We start from the raw sequence: 26445 nt of genomic DNA, 5'->3' as shown, positions 1-26445 counted from the left end.
CATTTGAGAATTCTATCGGAAGGCCGTTGTTTCTACTCATGTGGCCGCTTGTGCCTTAAGTTATGTACAGAGGGGCACCTTAAGTCTTCTTCCACCGATTAAGCTGGAAAGTCACCATATGGATAATAGTTGATGTGACGTAAGACCCAACAAAATATTACTTGCTCAATATAGAAACCCTTTAACAATCAATATACATGCAGATACTGAGTGGCTTCATTCTATGTCTTAAAAAATGCAAAAAAACTCTTGAGATTTACCTTTATATGAAAAAAAAAACGATTGTCATAACGCGTTGCAAAAATCTCAAATACTAAAATCGCAATAAAATCTCAATATGGCACAATATAAAAATATAAAATACAAAAGTCTTGACACTAAATGTGATTGTCAACAAATATCACAATACAAAATTGTCGTCGAGGAGCATGACAAAATAATTCTAATTTTCCGTTATATGCACTATTTTTTTCTATCAGAAAATTTAAATGTAAAAGTCGATCGATTCGCTAGTCTTTAAAATGATTCGGTGTAACGTTTTAATAATAACAGCACTTCTTCAAAACTTTTAGTATATGTAGTGTAGCTCATTGGTCTTGGATTACTTTGAAGGTAAATCATCACGATTATGCTCAATGAAGAGTGAGGCGATTACTGAAGATGATGAAATTCAGAATTTTTTACCAAAGCTATAATTATATAAATTATACATTTGTTATTGTTTTAACACGTTGTATTATGTTTTTAAACAGTGCTTTCTACTTTTAAACAGTGCTTTCTAAAGAGATATCAGTCGCCTGAGATACGTCTGTGTGAATTGAATCCCTTGAGAAAAGATAATTTTCACACTTTTCATCACAAGCAAATTTTCTGTAAGTTTCAATTTCAGACAAGGAGGTGCAGGACGTGAAAGCTGATGAAGCGTCTTCGCAAGTGAATAAACTATATCCGTCATGGTTTCCGGTTTTTACAACAGTTACTTCCGCTTCCGGTGATTTGTCTTTACTTCCCGCCAGAACAGCTGGTACTTTTACAGGATATTCTTTACATCTGTCGATTGCAAGCAAAAGTGGCATGGAAATCTCGACAAGTATGGAGAAAATAACAAGTCCGTATGAGCTGGTTATCTTTAAGCCCTGTATATCTTCCACTGCAGAGCTGTAACAGGCCAGCGATAGTATGTCAAACACAACTGAAATTTACAAATCCAAGACTAAAGCGCAAGCTGTGAATTGTAAATTCAGAAAATGTTTTAGTTCATTTATAAGACACTGAAGACCCCGCAGCATGGACTTTAGGTTGGATTTTAACCTTGGGACCTGGGTCTTACAGTAAGCGACACACAGTATTCTTATGGTGGTCATGTGAAATCATTTATTCTAAAATCCTATCTTGCATCTGCAAGTTATAAACCTGCAAGTTGGCTACATGTTTATTGGAGGTGTTTCTTACACATGCTATATTAAATGTAAAGTATAATAGATGATTGCTGCATATGTGCTGCATTGATGTATGCCACTTTGTGTTGTATACTTCAAAGGATGCATGCCACATTTATTGTACATGTATATGCCACATTAAATATATGCTACAATTGTATGCTGCATTAAATGGTATGCTACAATTATATGCTGCATTAAATGGTATGCTACAATAATATGCTGCATTAAATGGTATGCTACAATAATATGCTGCATTTAATGGTTTGCTACAATAATATGCTGCATTTAATGTATGCTGCAATTGTATGCTGCATTAAATGGTATGCTACAATTATATGCTGCATTAAATGGTATGCTACAATTGTATGCTGCATTAAATGGTATGCTACAATAATATGCTGCATTTAATGGTTTGCTACAATTGTATGCTGCATTAAATGTATGCTACAATTATATGCTGCATTAAATGGTATGCTACAATTGTATGCTGCATTAAATGGTATGATACATTCAGGCTACAAGTTAACTAATCAAAGACAACAAGATTGGTAGAAAATAAAAACGAAACAAATGTTCCATATCAAATTGCTTTAATTGATGAAGTAATCTCAAAATAAATAAAACTGAGTCTAAATGAGAAAAAATAGATTCTTGTAAAATAGGCATGATTGTTTTTTATAAAACCAGAATTCTACGTAAACAAAAAAAAGCACGAATGAATGAACAAACAAACAAACAAACAATGTACAGAATAAATCATAAAATTATATTTCTGATTTTACACGACTACAAAATAAAATATAGATGATATTCGAGTTTATTTTATAAATAAGGTGTCAATTTTTATCGAGTGTTATGAAAATAACTACATGTATTTCATGAGTGGTGGTATATAGCCACAAGTGATATATCTATCTCTGGATACTGCCAACCCCTCTTACGAGTGTTAAATATGATAATTTTCATACCATGAGATGAAATAAATCCCGTATTTATAGAAAAAAACATTGAAATTACTGTTTATTATCTACTTCCTTACAAATCAAAAGACTTCCCCCTTTAATTGAATTTAGAACTAGAAATGTGTCATCATGCCACGGATGCCCCCGCATGCAGCCAAAATTTCAGATGGTGCATTAATTATTTTTATGCCACCGCAGCATCTGCGATGCGGTGGCATATAGCGATTCACCTGTGTGTGTGTGTGTGTGTGTGTTTGTGTGTGTGTTTGTGTGTGTGTTATATAGATTATATAGTGAACTTAAAAAATCTTCTTGTGAAAAACCACTAGTCCAATTTCAACCAAACTTGGCAGGATTGTTCCTTGGGTGAAGGGCTTCCAAAGTTGTTCAAAGAATTTCATTCCATGCAGAAATCTGGTTGCCATGGCAACCAAAAGGAATTATAAGAATAAATTTAAAAAATCTTCTTGTAAAGACCCAAAAGGCCTAGAGCTTAGATATTTTGCATAAGGCATTGTCTGGTAGACCTCTAACAAGATTGTTCAAATTATAGCCCTGGGGTCAAAATTGGCCCCGCCCCGAGGGTCATTGATTTTCACTATGTACATATAGTAAAAAACTTAAAAATACCTTCTTGTAAAAACCCAAAAGGCCTAGAGCTTAGATATTTTGCATAAGGCATCTTCTGGTAGACCTTTACCATGATTGTTCAAATTATAGCCCTTGGGTCAAAATCGGCCCCGCCTCGGGGTCATTGATTTTCACTATATGTACATATAGTAAAAACTTAAAACACCTTCTTGTAAAGACCCAAAAGGCCTAGAGCTTATATATTTTGCATAAGGCATTGTCTGGTAGACCTCTACCCAGATTGTTCAAATTATAGCCCTGGGGTCAAAATTGGCCCCGCCCCGGGGGGTCATTGGTTTTCCTTATATGTATATAGTAAAATATTATAGTAAAAACTTCAAAAAAAAATTCTTCTAGCAATTGACAAATGCTAGAGGTTAGATATTTTGCATGAAAACATTGTGTAGTAAACCTCTAGCAAGATTGTTCAAATTATTGCCCTGGGGTCAAAAATTGCCCCCGCCCTTGGGGTCATTGATTTCAATATATACAATATAGTAAAAAATAAATAAATCTTATTGTCTGAAGGTGCAAGGCTTAGAGCTTTAATATTTGTTAAATTATATCATCTGAAGGTACTCTACAAAAGTTATTCAAAGTTTTTGCCTCTTTGTGTCAAAATTAGCCCCGCCCCCTGGTGGCCATAGTTTTCCTTATATGTATATAGTAAAAACTTAAAAAATCATCTTCTCTAAATTTACAAAGGCTAGAGTTAAGATATTTTGCATGAAAACATTGTGTAGTGAACCTCTGGCAAGATTGTTCAAATTATAGCCCTGGGGTCAAAATTGGTTCCGCCCCGGGGGTCATTGATTTTCATTATGTACATTATAGTGAAAAAATAAAAAAATATTTTTGTCTGAAGGTACAAGGCATAGAGCTTTGATGTTTGATATATAATATCATTTATAGGTCGTCTACCAAAGTTGTTCAAAATTTTCCCCTGGTGTCAAAATTGGCCCTGCCCGGGGGCAGTGATTCTCATTATGTACACATAGTAAAAACAGAAAATAAAACAAATGTTTTCTGAATGGGAGAAAGCTATAGCTTAGATATTTGACTTGAAATGTTGTTTGGTGGACCTGTATCAAAATTGTTTTGAATTAAACCCTTGGGTCAAAATTATACCTTGCCCAAGGGGACAGTGACCTACTTTCTTGTCCTTTGATGTACAGCAATGACATTTTGACCATGTGCACAATTTTAGTTGTAAAATTGAACTTTGATATCAGGTGACCTAGATTTTAATGATGTGACCTACTTTCTTGTCCTTTGGTGTACAGCTATGAAATTTGAACCATGCGGTGGCATAGCATTTTTCTCAAATGCAATCTTGTTTTCATTTTAAGTTCAAAGCCCTTAAAACTTTTCAATGTTAACACAAACCATTTTCATACAATGTTCAAGGCACTGAAATTATTCAGTCTTAACCTTTTAAAAATAGCATATTGCATATTTGTAGCCAAAATAATGGCTAAAAGTATGAGTGCTGAAACTGAAAGTTCAAAATTTTTCCAACATTCAGGAAAGATAAGTTTGTCTAAAATCATTGAACCACAACCAAATTCAAACTTAAACTGCTTATTCATAAGATGTATCTATATTATTTTCAAAGTGAAAGGGACATAACTCTGCAAAAAAATCATCAAACCATGACCAAATTCCAACTTGACCTGTCCATTCCTTTGACATATCCATATGTCAAATTTAAGTAGAATATGTAACACTGTTGGGTAGATAATGAACAGAAACTGTAAATTTCATATTATTTTCAAAGTGAAAGGGGCATTACTCTGCCAAAAATCATTGAACCATGACCAAATTCAAACTTGGCCTGGGCATTCCAAAAACATATCCATATGTCAAATTTGAGTTGTATGTGTTGTACTGTTGGGGAAATAATAAAAGGAAACTGAAAATTTCATATTACTTTCAAAGTGAAAGGAGCATAACTCTGCCAAAAATCATTGAATCATGACCAAATTTGAACTTGACCTGCGCATTCTTTTGACGCATCCATATGTCAAGTTTTAGTTGAAGGTGTTGTACCGATGGGGAGATAATGAACGGAAACTGAAAATTTCATATTATTTTCAAAGTAAAAGGGGCATAACTCTGCTAAAAATCATTGAACCATAACCAAATTCCAACTTGACCTGTATTTTCTCATGACATATCCATATTTCAAGTTTGAGTTGAATGTGTTGTACCGTTGGGGAGATAATGAACGGAAACTGAAAAATTCATATTATTTTCAAAGTAAAAGGGGCATAACTCTGCCAAAAATCATCGAACCATGACCAAATTCGAACTTGACCTGTATTTTGTCATGACATATCCATATGTCAAGTTTGAGTTGAATGTGTTGTACTGTAGGGGAGATAATGAACGGAAACTGAAATTTCATATTATTTTCAAAGTAAAAGGGGCATAAATCTGCCAAAAATCATTGAACCATGACCAAATTCGAACTTGACCTGTATTTTCTCATGACATATCCATATTTCAAGTTTGAGTTGAATGTGTTGTACCGTTTGGGAGATAATGAACGGAAACTGAAAAATTCTTATTATTTTCAAAGTAAAAGGGGCATAACTCTGCCAAAAATCATCGAACCATGACCAAATTCGAACTTGACCTGTATTTTGTCATGACATATCATATCTTCAAGTTTGAGTTGAATGTGTTGTACTGTTGGGGAGATAATGAACGGAAACTGAAATTTCATATTATTTTCAAAGTAAAAAGGGGCATAACTCTGCCAAAAATCATTGAACCATGACCAAATTCGAACTTGACCTGTATTTTCTCATGACATATCCATATTTCAAGTTTGAGTTGAATGTGTTGTACCGTTGGGGAGATAATGAACGGAAACTTGAAAAATTCATATTATTTTCAAAGTAAAAGGGGCATAACTCTGCCAAAAAATCATCGAACCATGACCAAATTCGAACTTGACCTGTATTTGTCATGACATATCCATATGTCAAGTTTGAGTTGAATGTGTTGTTACTGTTGGGGGAGATAATGAACGGAAACTGAAATTTCATATTATTTTCAAAAGTAAAAGGGGCATAACTCCTGCCAAAAATCATTGAACCATGACCAAATTCGAACTTGACCTGTATTTTGTCATGACATATCCATATGTCAAATTTGAGTTGAATGTGTGCAATCGTTCTTAAGATAATGAACGGAAACTGATGATGATGGAATGACAGAATGACGGAAGGACGGAACAGGGTAACACTATATGCCCCGGCCATTACATGGCGGGGGCATAAAAAAGTAGTCCGGCAAGATACTAGAGTGAAAATATGGAAAATATGTATCACTGCAGTGAAAAATAAAATTTTACATTGAAAATAGGGAAAATTATAATAGTAATACGCATTTTATTTCATCAACATTTCAAAATATTCATTTATAAGTATATAATAAACGAATACACGTGCACCTATTCCAATTTGAAATGCGTAATACACGGGAACAAAACTATGGCACAACAAATACACAATAAAAAAAACAACCAAATAAAAAACAAACAAACAAAAAAAACCCACAAAAACAAATCTCAAGTTTTAGCTTCCAGTTTCATTAACAAACTATTATTATGTCATGTATTAATTTAACACACACTAAATATATAAATTTGCTCCTTTGCTTGATAAAAAAACAAGCAGAAAAACTTGATATACAATGTCTCACTTCATTTATAAAATCAAAAATACGAATCTTTATCATCTATAAATATGGCTGCTAAAAGAGAGACGCTATGCAGTATAAAGACTACTGATGTATTATGGCCGAGAAAAAACGGTGGTTTGCTTGATATAAGCGTACAAGCGTTTATAACTTTGCCATATATCGTGCCAAAATCTCTTTAGAACAGTAGGCACATTATGCTTCAGAAACGAATTTTTTTTACTCCTCTTGAAATAGCACATATGAGTTTTAAAACGTAAAAATACAAAATACTAAATTACTATATAACTGTCTTAAATGCTAAAAAGCAACAGAAGAAAAAGAAAAAGTTCATGTAAATGGACTATGAGTTACATTTTTGGAAACTGGAAAAGTACATATAAAAAAAAATCATTTCTAAGGCAAACGGGTTGTAAACTTGCATATCCTAAAGAACACGAACAAATATACATGTAAATTCGGAAACTTAACATAATTGTTGAATTTGTTTTCCTTATATGTATATATGAGGCAAACGGTGTTGTTAAAAGCGTATTTATATTACTATTGAATAACCTAAAAGAAGCACATAATATATGTGTATTACTCATTTGAGCAGATAATTATAAAGTAAGTAAAAAGTTTGAAAGTTGTGGTCATCAAATATCCCAAGAGGCAATTTTTTATTAACCTTTTTTCTAACAGCTGCCTGTAACAAAGGAAGAAGAATTCTATATTATAAGTTATATACTAAAAGTGACCACTGGGATACTCTTTTTACCTAGGACATAATTACTTATTAGAATCTAGACTTGTTTTTAAATGTTCGCTTAAAATGCTATATTTCAAGTTTTAGAGAGATACAGCGAGAATATACGTGTATATATACATGTGCATGTACCAAGTGACCAACATGGTTGAGCAGATCATATATAAATGTATATTACTTTAACAAAAATGCCTATTCAATGCTACATATCCAAAACTATTTAGGGAGACATGTAATTAAGGGATTGGCTCATTTAAAAAAACAAGGACATAATTTGCATAACATTTGAAGGGAAAATCACTAGGCAATAAAACAAACAAAATCTCTTAGTTAAGTATTTTGTAGTCGCTGACAAGTTCTTTATTTGTAGATTTCATTTAAAGATAATAAATTATGTTAAACTACTATGACCTATTTATGTATCACACTGGATTGTTTTTCTTAAGTTTTGTTAAAATATACCCAGTTCTTTTGCATTACGTGCATGTATGTGGTTAACGACGGACGAAAACATCAGACAATCACAAAAGTTTGATACATTCAAGAAATAGTAAAAAATAAAAAATAAGACAAAAGCAGACGAGATTTTGTACAAAGCACTTATTGGCCTCTTATACTCCACTTTCTATGGAGGACCTATCCGCAGATTGTGAGGTGCCGGTGATAAATGTAGATCGTGTATTTATAGAGTTAATACTTCCCAATGAAACCAGTGATGGGTCGGGAACTTCATCTGACGCAAATCTTTTAAATGTTTCCGCTTCCGTTAATGACGTAGTCGATGTTCTGAGCGAAACCGAGGCTCTATCAATTGTAAATAGCGGACTCGGATCCTCATGTTTTTGCCTCGCTGTTAAATTGTTGGATGCATGTGTGTTGATGAATCTTTTTGGAATTAAAAATGTGTTGCCAGAAGGATACCTCAAGTTTTTATCGACGTAAACAAAACATGGAAGGAACACTTCTATTATAAGACAAATAATCACTATTCCGTACGATGCTTTGATCTGTGAGTCAGGAATCTTTTCGACCTCAGTTCCATACATGATCAGTACTAGAAAGTGCGAAAATGCTGAAAATATAAGAAAAGGACATCTTATCTGTAATTACTTGGGAAAACTATCGAATTAGGTAAATTATTCGTGTGAATTTTTATTACAAACTCCACATTCAGTGATTGGGATAAATAATGTTCAACGGGCACGAAAAAAAAAATATTTTAAATGACAATTATATGTACACTGTATACAAATGTATTCTTAAACTTCTCCAAAGCGGATGTAAGTTCGCTTTACGTCAATAAAATTATAAGTGAATTGCCAAGACCTTAGAATATATAAATATAAAGGCTTTATATACAAAATGTATATACTTTTCTGTAACCATATGAACGGGTATTAAATTTGGACCCTACCGTATATTATCTCGAGCAGTTGACAAAAAATGTCGCAGGACTTTGTCTGCGATCTACCTATACGTGCATTACTAATCACAAGTTCACAAAATATGTTATAAAAACTACACATACATATGTTGGTATACTGAAATAGTCTCTGCCATAGTAAAACACCAAACTTTCATCTTTACTTATAACGCCCACAGAACTTAGTCGCGGGTGTCAAAGTTTTCGATAAAATGATACTAAATAGTATCATAACACTGTATAATATCATGCAATTATTACTAAGAATTACAATTAATGGATTCAAGTGAAGCGATGCATGCTCAAATTCATTGAGTCCAACCAATCCATGATTTATACAGTAACTATGATTTTATTTTACTGTGGGGCTACCGAGGCTGACCGATTTCAAAACACTTGCCCTTCACCACTGTGGGTTCGAATCCCGCCAGGGACTTTGGATTCTTTCATGTAAAGAAGTTATCCATCCAGCTTACGGAACGTCGGTGGTGCTACTCCTGTGTTCGTTCGAGCCTGAAATAATGCATCGAGGGACACCTGGGGTCTTCCTCCACTTATTACATAATTATGACCTTTGCAATTATGGTGCTACGTAAAATCTAACCCCGCCACCTGATATTTTTGACATTGCAACTTGTAAGATATACATGTGTATTTAACTAAAGGTCTACAAAATGTCTTCATGAAATCATAAGATTCTTGGTCTTAAATATTACTCGATTGCTGCTCGCCATTATGCAATAATTTTAAGCTCGAGGATGTCCGTAATGGCGTAAGGACAGCAATTATTAGCAGGATGTTAGATTTTGGAAACTCAAAACTTGATATATTTTACCTCAGCTGACATATATAGGAAAGAGATATAAATTTTGTGTGCGTTTGTTATATATATCACAACTGTTACTGTCGTCTTGAACTGCTGTCTCATTTTTTCGATTTAACGGGGTGCAGACCGTAAACGGTGTAGAAACCGTGCAAGTCAAAACTCGAAAATTAGCAGCGGTATTTAAGCGCTGTATTTCAACATGGAACCAATGGTCCTTCAGGCCTGCAGCCAGATATTATGGATATCTTCCGTTCGTTAATGGCGAGCAGCAACTATATAAGTACAAATTGCGGATCTTATTTGGCTGATAAGGTTCTGGACAAACAAACAAAAACACTCTAAGGATCATATCTCAGCTACACAGCTGTAGATCACGGTAGTATTTAAGATTCATTTTGCTCTCATCAATATACATGTATACATACATTCGTGTCAATTCGGTAGAATTTTTGTGAAAATGGATATTTTAAGTACTAACGGCTATCACTTAATACATTTGAATGAAATTTAATGTGAACCGTTTTTCTTATTATAAAGATAGAGACTATATGTTATCATTATACATGCATTCTTTTATAACAAGGGGCCGTAACCCATGCCGAACTTTGATGACATTGGATGAACTGCATATTTACTTATTCGTATACACACATTTATGCCAATTTTCATCAAATCGGACTAAAGGAAGGATGTATCTGCCGAGATATATGTGTCTGAAAAGGAAGTGTGCCTTTAGAAAAGCATGATATTGTGTCTGTTCAAGGGCAGGATCTGTCTGTTAAAACGCAGGATATGTTTGTTCAAGGCTAGGATGAGTCTGCTAAAAGACCCGATGGGAAATGTGTCTGTCAAGAGGTAGAACGTGTCTGTGAGAGATAGTGTTTCAAATAAATAAGAGTGTTACTAAATTGGAGAAAAAATTCAAATCAAGTAAAGTAAACAAACTAAATATAATCAAGTTTACATTTATTTGTTCCGGTTGTAAAAATCATTGTAAAAACAAAAAATAAATCACTCTAGATTATATTAAAATGCCTATAAAGTAAATATGAAATAATCCAACACAAAAAATGCAGTTATGGAAATATACAAATATTTCCCATATGGAAACATACAATTGCAGAAATGTCGCACAACTCTTGCGTATAATGTTTGAAATTAAACTTTAATCATACCCATATTATCAACAATTTCCTCACTATATATAGTAATTAACAATAATTAAAATGTTCAATAAATATTGAACATTATATAATATTTTAACAAACAATTAATGAAGCAGATGAAAATCGGGACTAGGGCTGCACTGGTGAATGCAGTCAACAATTTTGCGGCGGTCGAATTCGGGATTGGAAGCCACATATAAGACTTCCTGGTGACCTTGACGTTCGACCTGAAAATGGGTATGGCAGGGTAAACTCGTCAAGGCGCTTCGACATATAAAGTTTGAATTTTCTAAGTCAGTGTGGCCATTTTTGTGTTTTGCTAATACAGGTCCCTATGGCATTGACCTTTTGACCTGAAAATGAGCGTCGCAGGCAAAATCCATCAAAATTTCAATATAATAGCTAGCTTTCTTAAGCTTAGTATTGAAGCTATTAAACATAAAAGAAACTTAACCAAAAAGGTTAACACATGACGACAGATATAAGCCTTTACCATTTGTATTTCTAGTCCATGAGAACTAAACTTTTTAATCAAATATTTTCCTTTTTAAAAATATAATTTCAGAATAATATAAAGTAAATATAATGTTTGGTCATACCAATCTGGTGTAAATGGAGGAAAATTCTAATAATAGCCCCGATTCAAATAAGTTTTTGAAAATATCTGTTTAGTTGAGGAAATTTTACCGGAATCAGGGTCAATTTAAGACACTTCTGCCATTCAGTTTATTTAAGTCACGCGGGTTGCACTGCAGTAGTGTTATTGTGAATACATATTTAATATTCATGTAGAATACATTCCGGCTATTTGTCTTATCCGAGCACATGTCTTTTTCTCCCTACAACTCTCTGCACAGATTAAAACCCCTGTGCTATATATTAAAACACAAGATAGAATTGCCATAGCGAACGATGAAGACTCGATGTATGTGACCCCGTAACGTGTTTCAATCTCCCTTTCATAGAATGTCATTCCCATAGCAGTAAATGAGCCTGCAACGATATAATTAAATAATTCCGATAGCCGTCAGTAATATAGTTAGTTCTTCCGGTTGCCATTCTGACTAAACATGGCCATTCAGGAACTATGTCTTTTTATGAACCTACGTCATTCCTTCTTTTTGTTTACTGGGTTTCTCATGATAATTTTATTGCATATATGTTTTAAAGATAGCTGTTTTTGTAGCTGACTTCCAAAGATTGTCGACACATTCGTTTCTGTCACTTTTTTCAGAAAGCACCATCATCTAAATTTAAATCGACGACAGTGTTCGTGTATGCAAACTGATTATTATCTTCAATATCATCACTTATAATCTGTTTAGATTTTCTCATAGACTTTCCTAACAACCGTGCCCTATATCTGTCAAATGCAATAACGCCTGTGCAAATTATGTTAAAGACAAGAGTTAGGAGAGCTATCCCATAAGACCATTCGAGTCTTCCTCCTTGAAATTCCAGAGCCTCGATGCCGCACAAAATTAGTGTAGATAGAACGAAAGCACCTACAACGAGACAACAGATTCTCAAGATCACCACTGACAGCAATATTTTTAACTTTTATAAAGATTTTTATTTTGAAGATTATGAAAATCAAACAAGGGTAAAACATGCACCTGATTAAAAGCCGGATTAATAATTTTAAACACATATTTTACTACTTAGAAGTAGTTTTTCTGTGGAGCATCCGACTGGAAAAAAATAATAAATATTTCAACATGTTGATTTGTGCGAAGCAATGAGTGGTGATTTATGAGAACTGCGTCTTTAAAGTCATGCGAACTTAATATTTTCAGAAGAGCCTATTTATTTATATACGTTGTGAAGAAGCATTATATACACTATGTAATTCATATAGAATATAAAAAATTATATATAGCAATATGTAGCATACATAGAATATGTAGCATACATAAGTAGCAAACACATAGATCTGCAGCAGAATACATAAACTATGCAACATGCATGTTTGTGTCGGGTAACAAATGTTACTGCAAGTGCTTATAAAATTATGCTACTAAAATTACATAAATGTAACTAAATGATGTAAAATTGACAATCCTCATATATGTAATTATAACTTATAGCATAACATAAAAACTATGGTATATAATATATGTAACCATTATAAAGCAAATTTAAGGTGCTGAGGCACTGGAGTATTCACTGGAGAGATATCTTTAAGTCTGTCCGATTTAACAAGTTGCATCAGGCACCAGTCAACTACAATCGCCGGTTATAGATTTGCAAAAATTAAGCATGCAAAAACACCATTTTTCATCAATCGAAGAAAAGAACTACTTTTTATTGCGGTGTAATGGAAAGTCAATTAGTTTGTTAACTTCTGGGTGAACGATATCTGAGTTTTTGGTAAAACTGTTTTTACCAATACTCTGAACTAAAAGTATGCTTTAAATGGTAATCCACCAATTCAAAGGTTAAAATGGACGGTTTATAGGTTGTTTTCAAAATTGAAAACACTGCCGATTTTCGTTATCACTAACACATAAAAAATCGACCCCGTTGAAAACTGATCAACAATAGGCAGGTCCTATTTCAAGGTATAAAACTGGGTACTAATAATCTTGCGCAGTATACCTATGGCCAAAAAAGATCAGGATCTTTCAAATAACCAGGACCTTTAGTCGTTCCCTTGTCATTTATGGTTAAAGTAACTCAAAAATGGTCTGTTTTATATCCATATAAACTATTACAAAGCATTTCGGATATTAAAATTAAATAGCAAGTCTGCAAAGTATAAGTCGTTTCCAATTCGAGTGCAATGCAAATAATCTAGATGTTTTATGTATCAATCTAGTTTCAATATAACTCTATTTATCTTGTCCCTCTTATATAGCAGCCTTATATATATTCTTGCAAAATATTTAAAAAAAAATAAAACCGAAACCTGGGTCGGACAACGCCATATTTCATATCACCCTTCCGTTTGGCGGGGGGGGGGGGGTTAATGAACACAGAGGTATCTAAAACTACACCAAATTTTTCAGCATATACAAAAGTTATATAGTCCTAAACTACAAACGTTGGTGAAAATTCAACACGTTGTCAGTTGTCACAAAATTAATGCTAAGTCCCAAATCGTGAACATTTATATTACAATCCCACAATTCATAATGATCCAATGATCAATACTCACATTTTCAATTCTTTATCTGACCTCTGATCTTTGCATGTGGCCTTGACCTTGACCGCAGGGACCTAAATTTTGAACGTGACTCGCCGGCTAACAATGGTTATCATTTGTACTAAGTAATATTAATGATATAGCGGGAAACGTTTGTTTTTTCATATGATATACCCTAAATCACCTAGTTACAAAGATTTATAAGAAGAATGTATGTGGACAAAACTTGACGCCTCCCCGTCAACCAGCCAGGTGCGGTCCCAATATATGCCCAGTTTATTTTAAAACGGGCGTAAACAAAAAGGTGTCAGGAAAGAAAAATATAATTTGCACACTCCTTCACCACTTCCATTGTTATTCAGAGAATAATTATAAATACTTTGAACTCTCCTTTCACATAGTGTGTTTATCTTTATTGTGGTGCTCGAGGAAAGGCCATACATTTAATGAGACCGAATTCGCAGAAGAATAAGCAGCATTTCTAGGTCAGCAAGCCTCATTTTAAAATAAAAAAAAATAAAAAATAAGAAAAGTATCTTCATAATCTTAATGTAAGGGGCTCCACGTACTGGTTTTTTTACACGACGGAACTGGAAAGATTTTTTTCAGGAATTTTTATACAATATGATGAAAGTCTATACCAAAAACTTGCGTGTAAAAATTCAGAACAATCGCTCACTCCGTTTTCCAGAATAACCATTTTTATTGAAATACCGATTTGATTTTCAATTTAATTCTATTATATATATTTCTTCATATATTTTGCATATTTTTCGTGTTTTAGTATCACGCTTACTAAACAGTGGCTCTTTCACATTTTGGTGACGGCTGCAAGCCAAAAAGGTAAATAAAGTTTATAAAAAATATCCGATTTTTAAAGTATGCTTCTTTTTAAAAAATCGAAGAATTCTATGCCACGTAGAACATTTTTCTCATCAGTTTGGATGCAGTTTCGATAAAAAATACGACAAAATGACGTTGCTAGAACTTTTACCAATTATTAATTTGTGTGTTTTCTAATACGTTGAGACACATCTTGAGTGATTTATTGACCGTAAAGTAAATGTCTGCCCAATTTATCGTGCATGGAACATTCAATAATTGCCGATATTATGGAATTATTCCAATTTATATTCATAGACAGACTAGAGAATCTTTTAATCGAATGAGAAAAGTTTTCGATGTATGTATGTATTCTAGGCTTAATGAGGGTCCATCCGCCCATTCAGGCACTGAGAGTACGGACCCGGACATATCACCATTCATGTGCTTAAATGTTATCAACCAAAAGGTGACCGATACATTTTGAATTCAGTAATTTACTGAATGATAATATATATGCACGTCAATTTTTATGATGATAGTATTTTGATTCATGGGAGGTCATTGAGACCATTATATGCATCATGGAGAAATAAGGTGTTGCTGCCAAATCTTTCAGACGGGCTTGACTTGAACTGATAGGGTTAGACACCTGACAGACACAGCTAGTGGCCCACATGCACAGCATATTTTCACGTTTTTCACAGACGAATTGTTATGACATTTTAGCCAGAAAGGCTTATCCTTTTTAAAGTTTGCACAACATTAACAAAGAGAATACCTTCAAATTGGTGAAATATAAAATACATTATAGCACATAGTAAGATTCAGCAAATGATTTTTTTTCTTGCGATTTTTCTTGCCTAAGAAATCACCTTAGGTGATATTTAAGGAAACTGTTTGAGGAAATTTTTACCTTAGGGAAATTATTGGACTGAATAGTTTTCTTCCCTTAAAACTTAAGATTCTTTATCTGATCATTTTAATTTGTTTTGCCTTTTCATTGAGGCACATATCTTAATTACAAGGATCTGTAATATAAGTCATGACTTTACAAGTCTTTATCAACTCATGCAATCTTGTCTATTTATAAATATGAATCGCCAATATTCTACATTATCGACACTAATTGAATGTTTGTTTTGGCTCTATCACATTTGCTAGGGCTCTTCCACATTACCGATGGCGCGAGAACACCTTGTCGATGGCTCAATCACATTTGAATAAATGTAAATATTTTATTTTTAACCAAAACCTTTGAAATATTTTTTGTCTTGAGCCAAAGGTGAGGTAGGTACAATGTTACATGTAAGATAATGTGGGTCAACATTAACTTTATGGTAGAGAAATCACTCAATGTGTGTCTCCTCGCAAAAGAAAACACACAAGTTAATATTTGGTAAAAGTACTAGCAACGTCATTTTAGAGTATTTCGTATCGAAACTGCATCCAAACTGATGAGAAAAATGTTCTACGTGGCATAGCATTATTCTTCGATTTTTGAAAAAGAAGCATACTTTAAAAATCGGATATTTTTATAAACTGTGTTTACCTTTTCCTGCTTTGCTTTGGTTGATGGCTCTATAACGGAAGTTTCGATGGCTCTCATTTAAACAGATCACCAAAATGTGAAAGAGCCACTGTTTAGTAGGCGTGCTATACAATTTGTTCTACCTAAGATTTTCAAGTTTTGTGTTTTCAGGCTTTTCAAAATTTATGTTTTCAGGTTTTTGGACTTCCGTGGAGCACCTTCAAGTAAAGTATTAAAAGAATACTTTAAATAATTACCTGCAGATAACGATAGAGCAATAGTTGACCCTACTAGCTGGCTCTTGTATTTTTCTAGGTTTTTGATGCAGGCGTAGCCAATGAGAGTAAACTCTAGGACAAACAGGATAATTAGTGCTAACGTCATCATAACACGTGCCCCTAGGTGCCAATCACTGCCTGCGAAAAAAAAAGAAGAAAGGAAAATTACAAATGTGATATCGAAAGGATGTCAGTTGTATTAGTTTAAACACTACGTATACATGTTTGTAAAGTACTTTATTATTTGTGTTTTGTTTGGTTTAACGGCATCACCAACACAGTTTAAGTCATATGACTCCGAAACGGGAAAGATGATTTTGGCTAATCTCGGGTGTTACAACTTAAAGCAACACCACGGGTCAAAAGCACCTCAACTGCTGAAGCTAAGAGATGTATAGATTCCAGTAATCGAACCCATTCAGTCGCTTCCTACGATCGCGAGGAGTAAAATGATGGCTGCACATCTAATACCTCAACACGTTCAGGCAACCAGTCCACCACAAGGGGCCTTTAACGTACTAGTATAGAAAATTAGTACAGTTTTAGTGATTTGGTCTTTTATATGGAATTAAACATAACACTTCTCTTTTTACATTTTTTTTCCTTTATCACAAATCATTTTTATTATATTTGTTTAGCGTTATTTTTTACTGGTGAAAACCATTTACCCTGATCTTAATCCAGTATTACAACTTTACAAAATTTTTTTTTTTTTTTTTTTTGCTTTTTCTACACAAAGAACAAACTTTCACTTCTGAGGCCTTAAGATGTGCTCGAAAGCTTATAAATTATTTGAACTACTCTTTACGTTCTCATCGTAGAATTAACCATTACATATAATAAACATGGTCCTGACCCAAGTGGATCTTATTCTTAAACCAACTATCACAATGGTGAGAGACTGGCACTTAAACCACCAGGCAACCGCTCCCCTGAAGTTGTATTTTTGTTTAATCTTATTTACATGAATATTATCTATTATTACATTATAATAGGGTAAAAATGTAAATGTAATTCTGTAGTATACGTGAACATGTCATAGGATATTTTGTCATATGCTTAACTGAATAGGTGGTATTAAATTCTTTGTGAAGAAATGATAATATGAAAATACTAAAAATAAAATAAAACACAAACACTATGAAATAGAAACTAAGTCTCGCCAAGGAAAGTAATTCAAAGAATATTAATAAACCATGCAATATTAATGCAACACTTCTCCTCAATAAGTCCGTCCAACATCCGCGATATACAACCCCCGCCCAGAATGTCTGTGTTACACTTTCCCCCAGTAACTCTATGTTACACTTTCAGCCAGTAAGGACGTGCTCCACTTTTCCCCACTACGTCCATGCCACTCTTTCCCCAGTAAGTCAATACTACACTTCCCCTAGTTTTTCCCAGTCGATGCTACACTCCCACCCTCAGTAAACCCGTGCTATACCGGTCCCACTAAGTACGTGTTATACCGTCTCCCAGTAAGTCCATGCTAGTCGGTCTCCTATTATGCTCGTGCTACACTTTCTATCAGTTAGTCCGTGCTTCACTGTATGGCCGCGCTATGTCCCCCCCCCCCCTCCAGTAATTCAGTACTACACTTTCCCATAGTGTCACAAGTTACACTCAAGTAAGTAAGTCCTTGCTATACCGCCCCAATTTAGTCCATGCTACACTTTCACCAATAAATAAATATGTCAATACTATATTATACTTTTCCAAGTAAATACATGCTATACTATCCCCAAGTTTATACGTGCCAGTCTTTCCGAAGAAAGTCAATGTTACACTTCTTCCCCAGTTATTCCATTGCAACACTTTCCCAAATTTAGTCGATGTAACACTTCCCCCAGCCCAGTAGGGCCGTGCTATACTGCCCCGAGTAAGGAAGCGCTATACCTCCCCCACTCCCCACAGTAACCTTGCGCTACACTTTCCATCATTTCGATCCGTGCTACATTTTCCCCAGCTAGTGCGTACCAAACTTATCTCCAGTAGGTCCGTGCTACGCTGTCTACGAATAAGTCAGTGCTGAAATTTCCCCTAATAAGGCAGTGTAACACTTGCCCCTAGTAAGGCCGAGATAAAATTGCCCCCAGTGCATGCTGCACTTTCACTAGTTATCCCATGCTCAACTTACCCCAATTAGTCCGTGCTGTAATTTTATCAGTTAGTCCATACTACACACCCCATGCAGTATAGTCTTTGTTACACTCTCCCTCAGTCGGATAGTTAAAATTAGGAATGATGGGAAACTGATAATAATAGTCGGTATTAGACTTCTATCACTAGGTTCCGATGACACACACTATGACTGTTAGCAAAATAAACAAAATGATAAAAGAAGTTAGTTCTAGTATCTATGACATCTCGATCCCTTGACACCTCGGCCTCTAAAGACACCTCGACCCATGACAGTTAGACTCCTAAGACATTTAGACCACTTTAATTGACTGGACATTTCGACCCCATATTCTATAATATACATACAGACGTTATATATAGTTCGAGTCAAAGTACATATAATCGTTTTCATAATTCTCAAGCAAACCACTTTGGATTATCCTTGTTTGATGTCCATCTAGCTGTTTTGGATCGGGACCCTAACTTAAAAATCAAAATGGCAGCCAAAATTCAAAATGGCCACCAAGATGTCCGCCAAAATCCGGTATTTTAGAGATACCCTTAGGTATATTTCCAATATTTTGCAAAATAATGCAATATATAGAGTTATATGTTATTGTTATGTGTTTTAAACAAACAAAAACATATTCTAAGAGTTGCACATATTATTTGGAAGGTAAATATGACCGCCAGTATAGGATTTTTTTATGGTTTTGTTTTAATTAATGAGACGGATACATATTATTCATGTGAACTTAAATAATATAAATATTGGGGAAAATAATAAAATGACCAAACGAAATGCACTACTAGTTATGTAACGTATAACAATTCCTTTCCAAAATCACTAACCACACCCCCGTTAAAATTGAAACTGTTTATTTTGCAGGATATTTATTACCGATGATTTAATCATTAACGACACGCGACGGATGTTTATTTGGCATACATATTACCAAGATTTAGATAAAGAGATTGATTGTAAGATATTAGATAATTTTAAGATTTGATCACAATGTATAGATGAGATTATATCATTCTTTAGTTTATATCAACTACAATTCTACATATTTATCATAATATACATGATTGTATAGTTGTAATTTTTTTTCAAATTACAATCAATTATTGATCGATTGGTATTTTTGTTTCTTTTTCATAAAAAATGAGATAATCGCAACTATGATCTAAAGACAAGTCAATGCAATATAATTATAACATAATTAAGTATAAATGTGTAAATATTCATCGTCATTATAATATGTGTTTCACACGGAAAATAATGTAAATCTTTACGAATTTATAAATGTTGTTAATATGAATAAACACCCAATGCACAAATCGCGCATTATTGTTTTTTTTAATGATCATTTTTATTATTCCTTCACTTTTTGTCTGGGACCTAATTTAAAATATATTATGTCCCAGCTTAAACAAAGCACATGTTATGTGACCAGACATTGAATGAATTGAAAACAATATTAATTTTTCTATTTTGTCGGATCTCGTAATGAAAATATTTACTACTTGCTTTAAATTATTTCTCAAAGTATCTTATTCAAAGTTATTGGCCTTCTAACGTATACAAATTGGTTAAGGGGTCGAAATGATTCACCCAGTCATGTAAAAGGGGTCTAAGAATCCAGTGGTCTAGTAGTCATTTTAGTATCTTTATGGGTCGAGAAGTCAAAGGGTCTAAGTGTCTTACTTGCAGTTCTATGTCACACCATACGTTTTTTCTTCGTTCCGGTTAACTCCAGACTAAACAGCAGAAATGTGTGCTAGCTAGAAAGCGTGTAAAACTTACTCATACCCGATTGAAATGCCTTATCTTCAAAAACATCTGTTGTACAATATTCCGACCCATCTTCCAATTCCTTACACCCCTGCCACAAACCCATCCTCCAGCGCACCCCGTCTAGCAGTAGTGAGGCCCAGTTGTCTGTGGCGTAAGCGATTATATGGAATAATGTTGCTAGGCAATAGCTAACAATGGCGATGATATTTAAGATGGTTGGACGGTGCAACTCCACCGGTGCTTTCATTGTGGATTTCGATTTTTACGAGAATGGATGGATTTAACATTATCTGAAACAAAATTGAAATCATTTTACTAATTTCATTTAGTATGCATGGTTATCTAGAATGCACAGTACGGCAGCATGACAACATGACGACGGGGAGGGTGGACGGACAAATTTAAGTCAAAAACATGTATATGTCTCCCCTTCAGTGGTGGCATAAATGTTTGCGTCAGTTTAAAGAAACCTTATCAAATCTAGCACTTTTTTGGCAGCGTGGTCAACCATTTATATTATCGGACGAAGTGAGTTCGATTCCCATAAAGGGCGGATTTTTTTCAGACTCCTTTCCACGTTTCTATAATGTATAAATGTTCTTAACTCTTTCGGTATATCTCTCATATAGGCAACATGTGGAACCCAAAAGATTAAAAATATAAAAATGTGGATTTCTTTGGTCATTCCCTCATCAAGCGTACAACCTGTACCAAGTTGTTATTTTTATAATATTCCATCAAATGATAGTAATTGTCTGAGAAAAATGTTTAGCCTAAAAAAATGAATGTATACATATGTAACAAAGAAATTTTGGGTAAAATATGGAAATCGACGACTTGTTGATATGTATTACCCACGGTGAGGAGCCAACATGAGTTTGGGACAAATTTTAAAGTGCAAGACAGAAAATTTATGAAATAGCTTCAAGTACTAGTTTCTTTTTAATAGTGAATAGATTTCTTTCAAATAAAGTGCAATACACGCAAATATAGACAACAGTTCCTCGGCTGTTATTTAATTGGTGTTAAGTCGATCTGATTTTCAAATATATTCTGTCGATTAATCCATGCACTTTTTAATTGTTCAACACATTTCATATACATGTACAAATGTATATTCCATATCAAACACTATATCAAATCACTCAATCTACCCTTGAATTCATGTTCCGAGTAAAAAATCCAATTCAAATCCGCGTTGTATACAAAGTATGTAGATAAAATTTCCTCTTTAACAATATTGGTGGTGCGACATAAAGAGGTCGATATAGTACAAAGCTGAGTCTATTAGACTCGTGCTCAGCTGGAAAACCTTTATTATAGGTTACCAGGTTATAATTAAAGGTTTTCAGCTGTCAACTCGTCCAATAGTGTTCGTTATTGTACTCGCCGATATAATTACCTCATTTTATACCCGAGCAATAAAACCACAAATATATAGAATGCTTACCCATAAATATCAGCATTTTTATTAAGCCTTTATTAAGTAAATTAATCATTCCAGATACCTATGTAATGTTGCGGAATCAGAGAAATGTCATATATATACACCAAATCCGTGTTAAATATTCGATCTGTGTAATACATGTATACAGATAAACATTCGTATAAGAGGATTTATTGCACGATCATAACCATTATATAGAATTATAAATGCACTGTTATCAGGCAATAAATTGTTCAGTAGCATACCACACTTGCTTACCCGATCCTCTGTTTATGCTAATTGGAGAAATACCCGTAAATATTTGGTTACTCTATTATCACTGATTATATGTTTAAGCTTGTGTATAATGATTCATCCTTTTTACCAATGCATCCAAATTTAAAATTTACCAACGCGCAAGCTCGGTAGATTGTCTTACCTGTCAAAAGACATTACGTCCCAGCAACCGCTGCACTATTTTCAGCGATCTCTCCAATATCAGGAAAGTCTTCACGACCTTCTTCAAGTAACGCTGTTTTAATTCCTACAGAATATATCCATGTCTATAAACCGGACATTTCTGTTCCTGATTGACAATAGATAATAGCGTTTTACGTAGCACACTTAAATATTCATGCGGCAAAAAGAAAATCCGATACGTGTGTAGTTAAAGCAGTTTCAATACATTTTACCTGTGTATTCAGGTAGTCAGTTGTTTATTGGGACTATCAGACCATGAAGTTCAAACGGCAGTGCAATTCAGACATTTCTGAAGTGATGTATATCCAGTACATAATTATAAGCCTGTGACATTATTATTGACATAGTAATTATGTATATGCAATTTTGTTGCGTTTGATTTGTCAATAACACGTGATATATTTGTAGCTGTATAGGTTTCCTGTCAGGTGTGTGCGGTTTTAACATATTAGTGTAGTTATCTTAATGAGCAAGTTGAAATTAATGGTTGATGATTTCTTTTAGAATAAACATGTAAAATACGTACTACAAGTTGCATTTTAGTCAATGTCCTTACTTTATACTATACATACAATTTATGGAAATATAACTTAATTAAATTAATCATTACCGCAATATTTTGCGCACCTTTTTAGTCCTCCTCATTGACAATCAAAATTGGTTAAACAATAATAGTCAGCCAGAATTTGATTTGACTAAGATTTAGTTCAGATTTAAGGAGTATGTGGGATACCTTGTGCCTGATTTATATTTAGGTCAGTTTTTTATCCATCCATCCAATCCATCCCACCCCATCCACCCACCCATCCATCCATCCATCTTCTATTAAAGTCAAACCCCTACTCGTATGTATGTGCATACATTGTGCCCGGTTTATATATAGGTCAGTCTTAGGGAGTATGCGGTATACCTTAAGTTATATTAAGAGTATGTGGTATACACTGTGCTTGATTTATATGTAGATCAGTTTCAGGGTCACACTAAACTTCCCACCCTTGTGCACTTGTAGAGCACTAGAGCTGAACTAGAATAGCACACCGTGTGCACTTCTAGTGCACTAGACCATATGACCAGACGGGCCAGAAAAGGTGACACCTAAATGGTATATTTGATAATTGCATAACAAGCAACAAGGGTTGTATGTGGGATACCTTGTGCTTGATTGTATTATGAAGTTTGTGCTTGATTTAAGTAAGTGCATACCACGTTCATGGAAGTACTTGAAATAATGGTAAAATTACCGTGTATATGCTTACAAATTTCTATCAATTCAATTTCTGGGTTTCGTCCATAGATTCGAACTATGCGAGGTTACTTTTTTCACAATTTTGTGTTATTTTCAGAAATCTTTTATTACCAGAACCAAGTTACCAACGTCCCCGCCTCAAGGAAGTTTTATATGAAGCATAAAATTGTGCTATTTCAAAAGATTTTGGTATGGATCTCAGGACTTAAAGTCCACAATTATGATCAATACTAGATCTGCAAATGCAACAATTAATTTATTAAAGAAATAAAATGAAACACGGAATTTAAAAATCTATCATGTTAAGTGTGACCTTGACCGTCGAGGTAGGAGTGCAGGCGTTGAGAATGACATATCATCTTATTATTGTTACTATTTGTGCCAAGTTTTTTCAGAATCCCTTGATCTACGAAAAAGTTATGGACGGGACACAAAATATACCATATAACAGACTCTGTTAATTTTTTACCTCTAAGTGTGACCTTGACCTTGGAGGTAGGGATGCAGGTGTTGCGCATGACATATTGTCTTATTATAAAGATTATTTGTGCTAAGTATTTTCAAAATCCTTTGATCTATCAAAGTTATGGACCGACACAAAATATACCCTATAACAGACTATGATAATCTTTGACCTCCAAGTGTGACCTTGACCTTGGAGGTAGGTGACCGATTTTTGCGCATGACACATCGTCTCATTATTGTGAACAATTGTGGCAAGTATTTACAAAATCCTTTGAAAGATAAGAAAGTTATGGACCGGACACTACATATAATTAGACAATGTTGACCTTGAATGAGCAAGTGGGACCTTGACTCTGGAGGTAGGGGTCTGGTTGTTGCGTGTGACACATCATCTTATTATAACAAACATTTGTGCCAAGTAATTTCAAATTCCTTTGATAAATGACAAAGTTATGGACCAAACATGAAATTGTGACAGTCGGACCGACGTGCTAACGGGACAGTAATAATGTGGCTACTCTATTGTTCATTTTAGCCACATAAAAGCAATACAGAGTGAATAACATCAAAGAGAATGAACAGTTACCTATTTTCCCTCTGAGCCACATTATTACTCTCCCGTGAGAGCGGACGGACGGAGCCAATTTCTATATCCCCCCTTTTTCTTCAAAAAAGGCGGGTGACAATAACATATACATGACAAAGGGAGGTATGAGGAATACAATGTAAACTTCATTTGGATATAACTAAATAATTACACAATACATTTTCAAACATATCAAAATTTTATTTTTCATTCTTTATTCCATTGATAAATCAATTTACATGTATAAATACCCATTGTTAAAAAATCCCCAAAAATATACAACACATTTTAAAATTGTATAAATCTGATATCAGTGTTAGACATAAGTAGTAAGTTAGTTTAAGTTCATTTCAAATATGTTAGATCTGAAACAAAATAAATTAAAATAAATAAAAGAACACTTATGGTAACTAAAACCAAGCTTAACATCATTGTTTTATATGTAGACTAATAAAACAAGAGAGCCATGACGGCCATAGATCGCTCACCTGAATTCTCTTATCAAACTAAATAGAAATAACCTAGACAATGCCACACTCTAAATATCTTAGCTCTTAACCTTGTGGTTTGAAAGGCAAAGGTTTTTTCCCATATGAATCTATGTCAAATCAAGTGAACCCATGGGGCACAGTCAAATTTCAGCCCAGGGTCAAGATTTGAAAAAAGCATGGAAGTGGTCCATAATAAAAGCCAAAGATCTAAGCTCTATTCCTAGCAATTATGGAGATCTTCACTGATCTGGGTTTACAGCCAGTGATATGGTCATAAATTTTCTATGCTGAAGTTGATAAGTTGGTCACAATTGGACTTGTAAGGCGATTTTTTTACCCCAGAAGCAAGGACCATGATTTATACTTCTTTTGTAGAGGCTTTTTCGGCAATACTATATACCAAATTACTAAGCTCTAGGCACTGTAGTTTCACACAAGAAACTTTAATGCTTTTCCTTATTTTACCTATATAAGTCTATGTAAAGACTGGCAACAGGGACAGGCCAATATGCAATGCAACATGCCAAATATAAAAGCTCTGGGCATTGCAGTTCAATGCCAAATTTGTACCCAGTGAAATAATTGATGTAAGTTTTGAAGGGTACCACAAGACGATGTTACATGCCAAATATCTTAGCTTAAGGTACTGTACTTACTGTGGAGAAGATTTTTATATATTTCATAGCTCCTAACTTTTATGGAGGGCCAACCAAGAATAATTCTTGAGAATTTGGTAAATATCTACCACATTGTTTAGGAGAAGTTTAGTGAATAACAACACAAAATGGACAATAGACACCGTAAGATCACAAAAACTCACCATTCAGCACTTTGTGCTCAGGTGAGCTAAAAACAACATTATGCGCAAAATATTTAAAATCATTAACTAGTGCATTTTTGAAGAGTAAGTAAAAAGTTACAATCAATTATTTTAACCTTTGCTCAAACACAACTTGAAATAAAATTCCTAAAACCTAAAACTTATCATTAACACTACATTTGATTAACCATTCAACTGTAACTTATCATTAACACTGTTTGATTAACCATTCAACTATAACTTATCATTAACACTGTTTGATTAACCATTCAACTTTATTCGTTGAAACAACAAAACAACTTCTCAATAATATTTGTAGGCTGTTTACCTT

General features: G+C 34.0%; 1 protein-coding gene across 4 annotated transcripts; it reads right to left on the bottom strand.

The window, feature by feature from the left end:
• Positions 1–292: 292 nt before the first annotated feature.
• On the bottom strand, positions 293–22749 carry LOC132724292 (uncharacterized). 4 transcript variants are annotated; one of them, XM_060709131.1, is made up of 4 exons: positions 22466–22749; positions 20610–20890; positions 16661–16819; positions 293–1192 (listed from the first exon to the last, which is right to left on the bottom strand). In XM_060709131.1, the coding sequence occupies exons 2-4, from the start codon at positions 20845–20847 to the stop codon at positions 765–767; spliced, it is 825 nt and encodes a 274-aa protein (XP_060565114.1). In that variant the 5' UTR covers positions 20848–20890; positions 22466–22749; the 3' UTR covers positions 293–764. The 4 variants fall into 4 exon arrangements, with proteins under 4 accessions (XP_060565114.1, XP_060565112.1, XP_060565113.1 ...); XM_060709129.1 differs by lacking the exon at positions 293–1192 and adding an exon at positions 6425–8562 and having other exon boundaries at positions 22466–22738; XM_060709130.1 differs by lacking the exon at positions 293–1192 and adding an exon at positions 6425–8562 and having other exon boundaries at positions 20616–20890; positions 22466–22738.
• Between the last annotated feature and the right edge of the window lie 3696 nt (positions 22750–26445).

Source organism: Ruditapes philippinarum, unplaced genomic scaffold, assembly GCF_026571515.1.
Source record: "Ruditapes philippinarum isolate M1 unplaced genomic scaffold, ASM2657151v2 ctg9945_1_1_1_1, whole genome shotgun sequence".
Lineage (NCBI taxonomy): Eukaryota > Metazoa > Mollusca > Bivalvia > Venerida > Veneridae > Ruditapes > Ruditapes philippinarum.
This window is presented reverse-complemented; position numbering and strand designations above follow the sequence as displayed.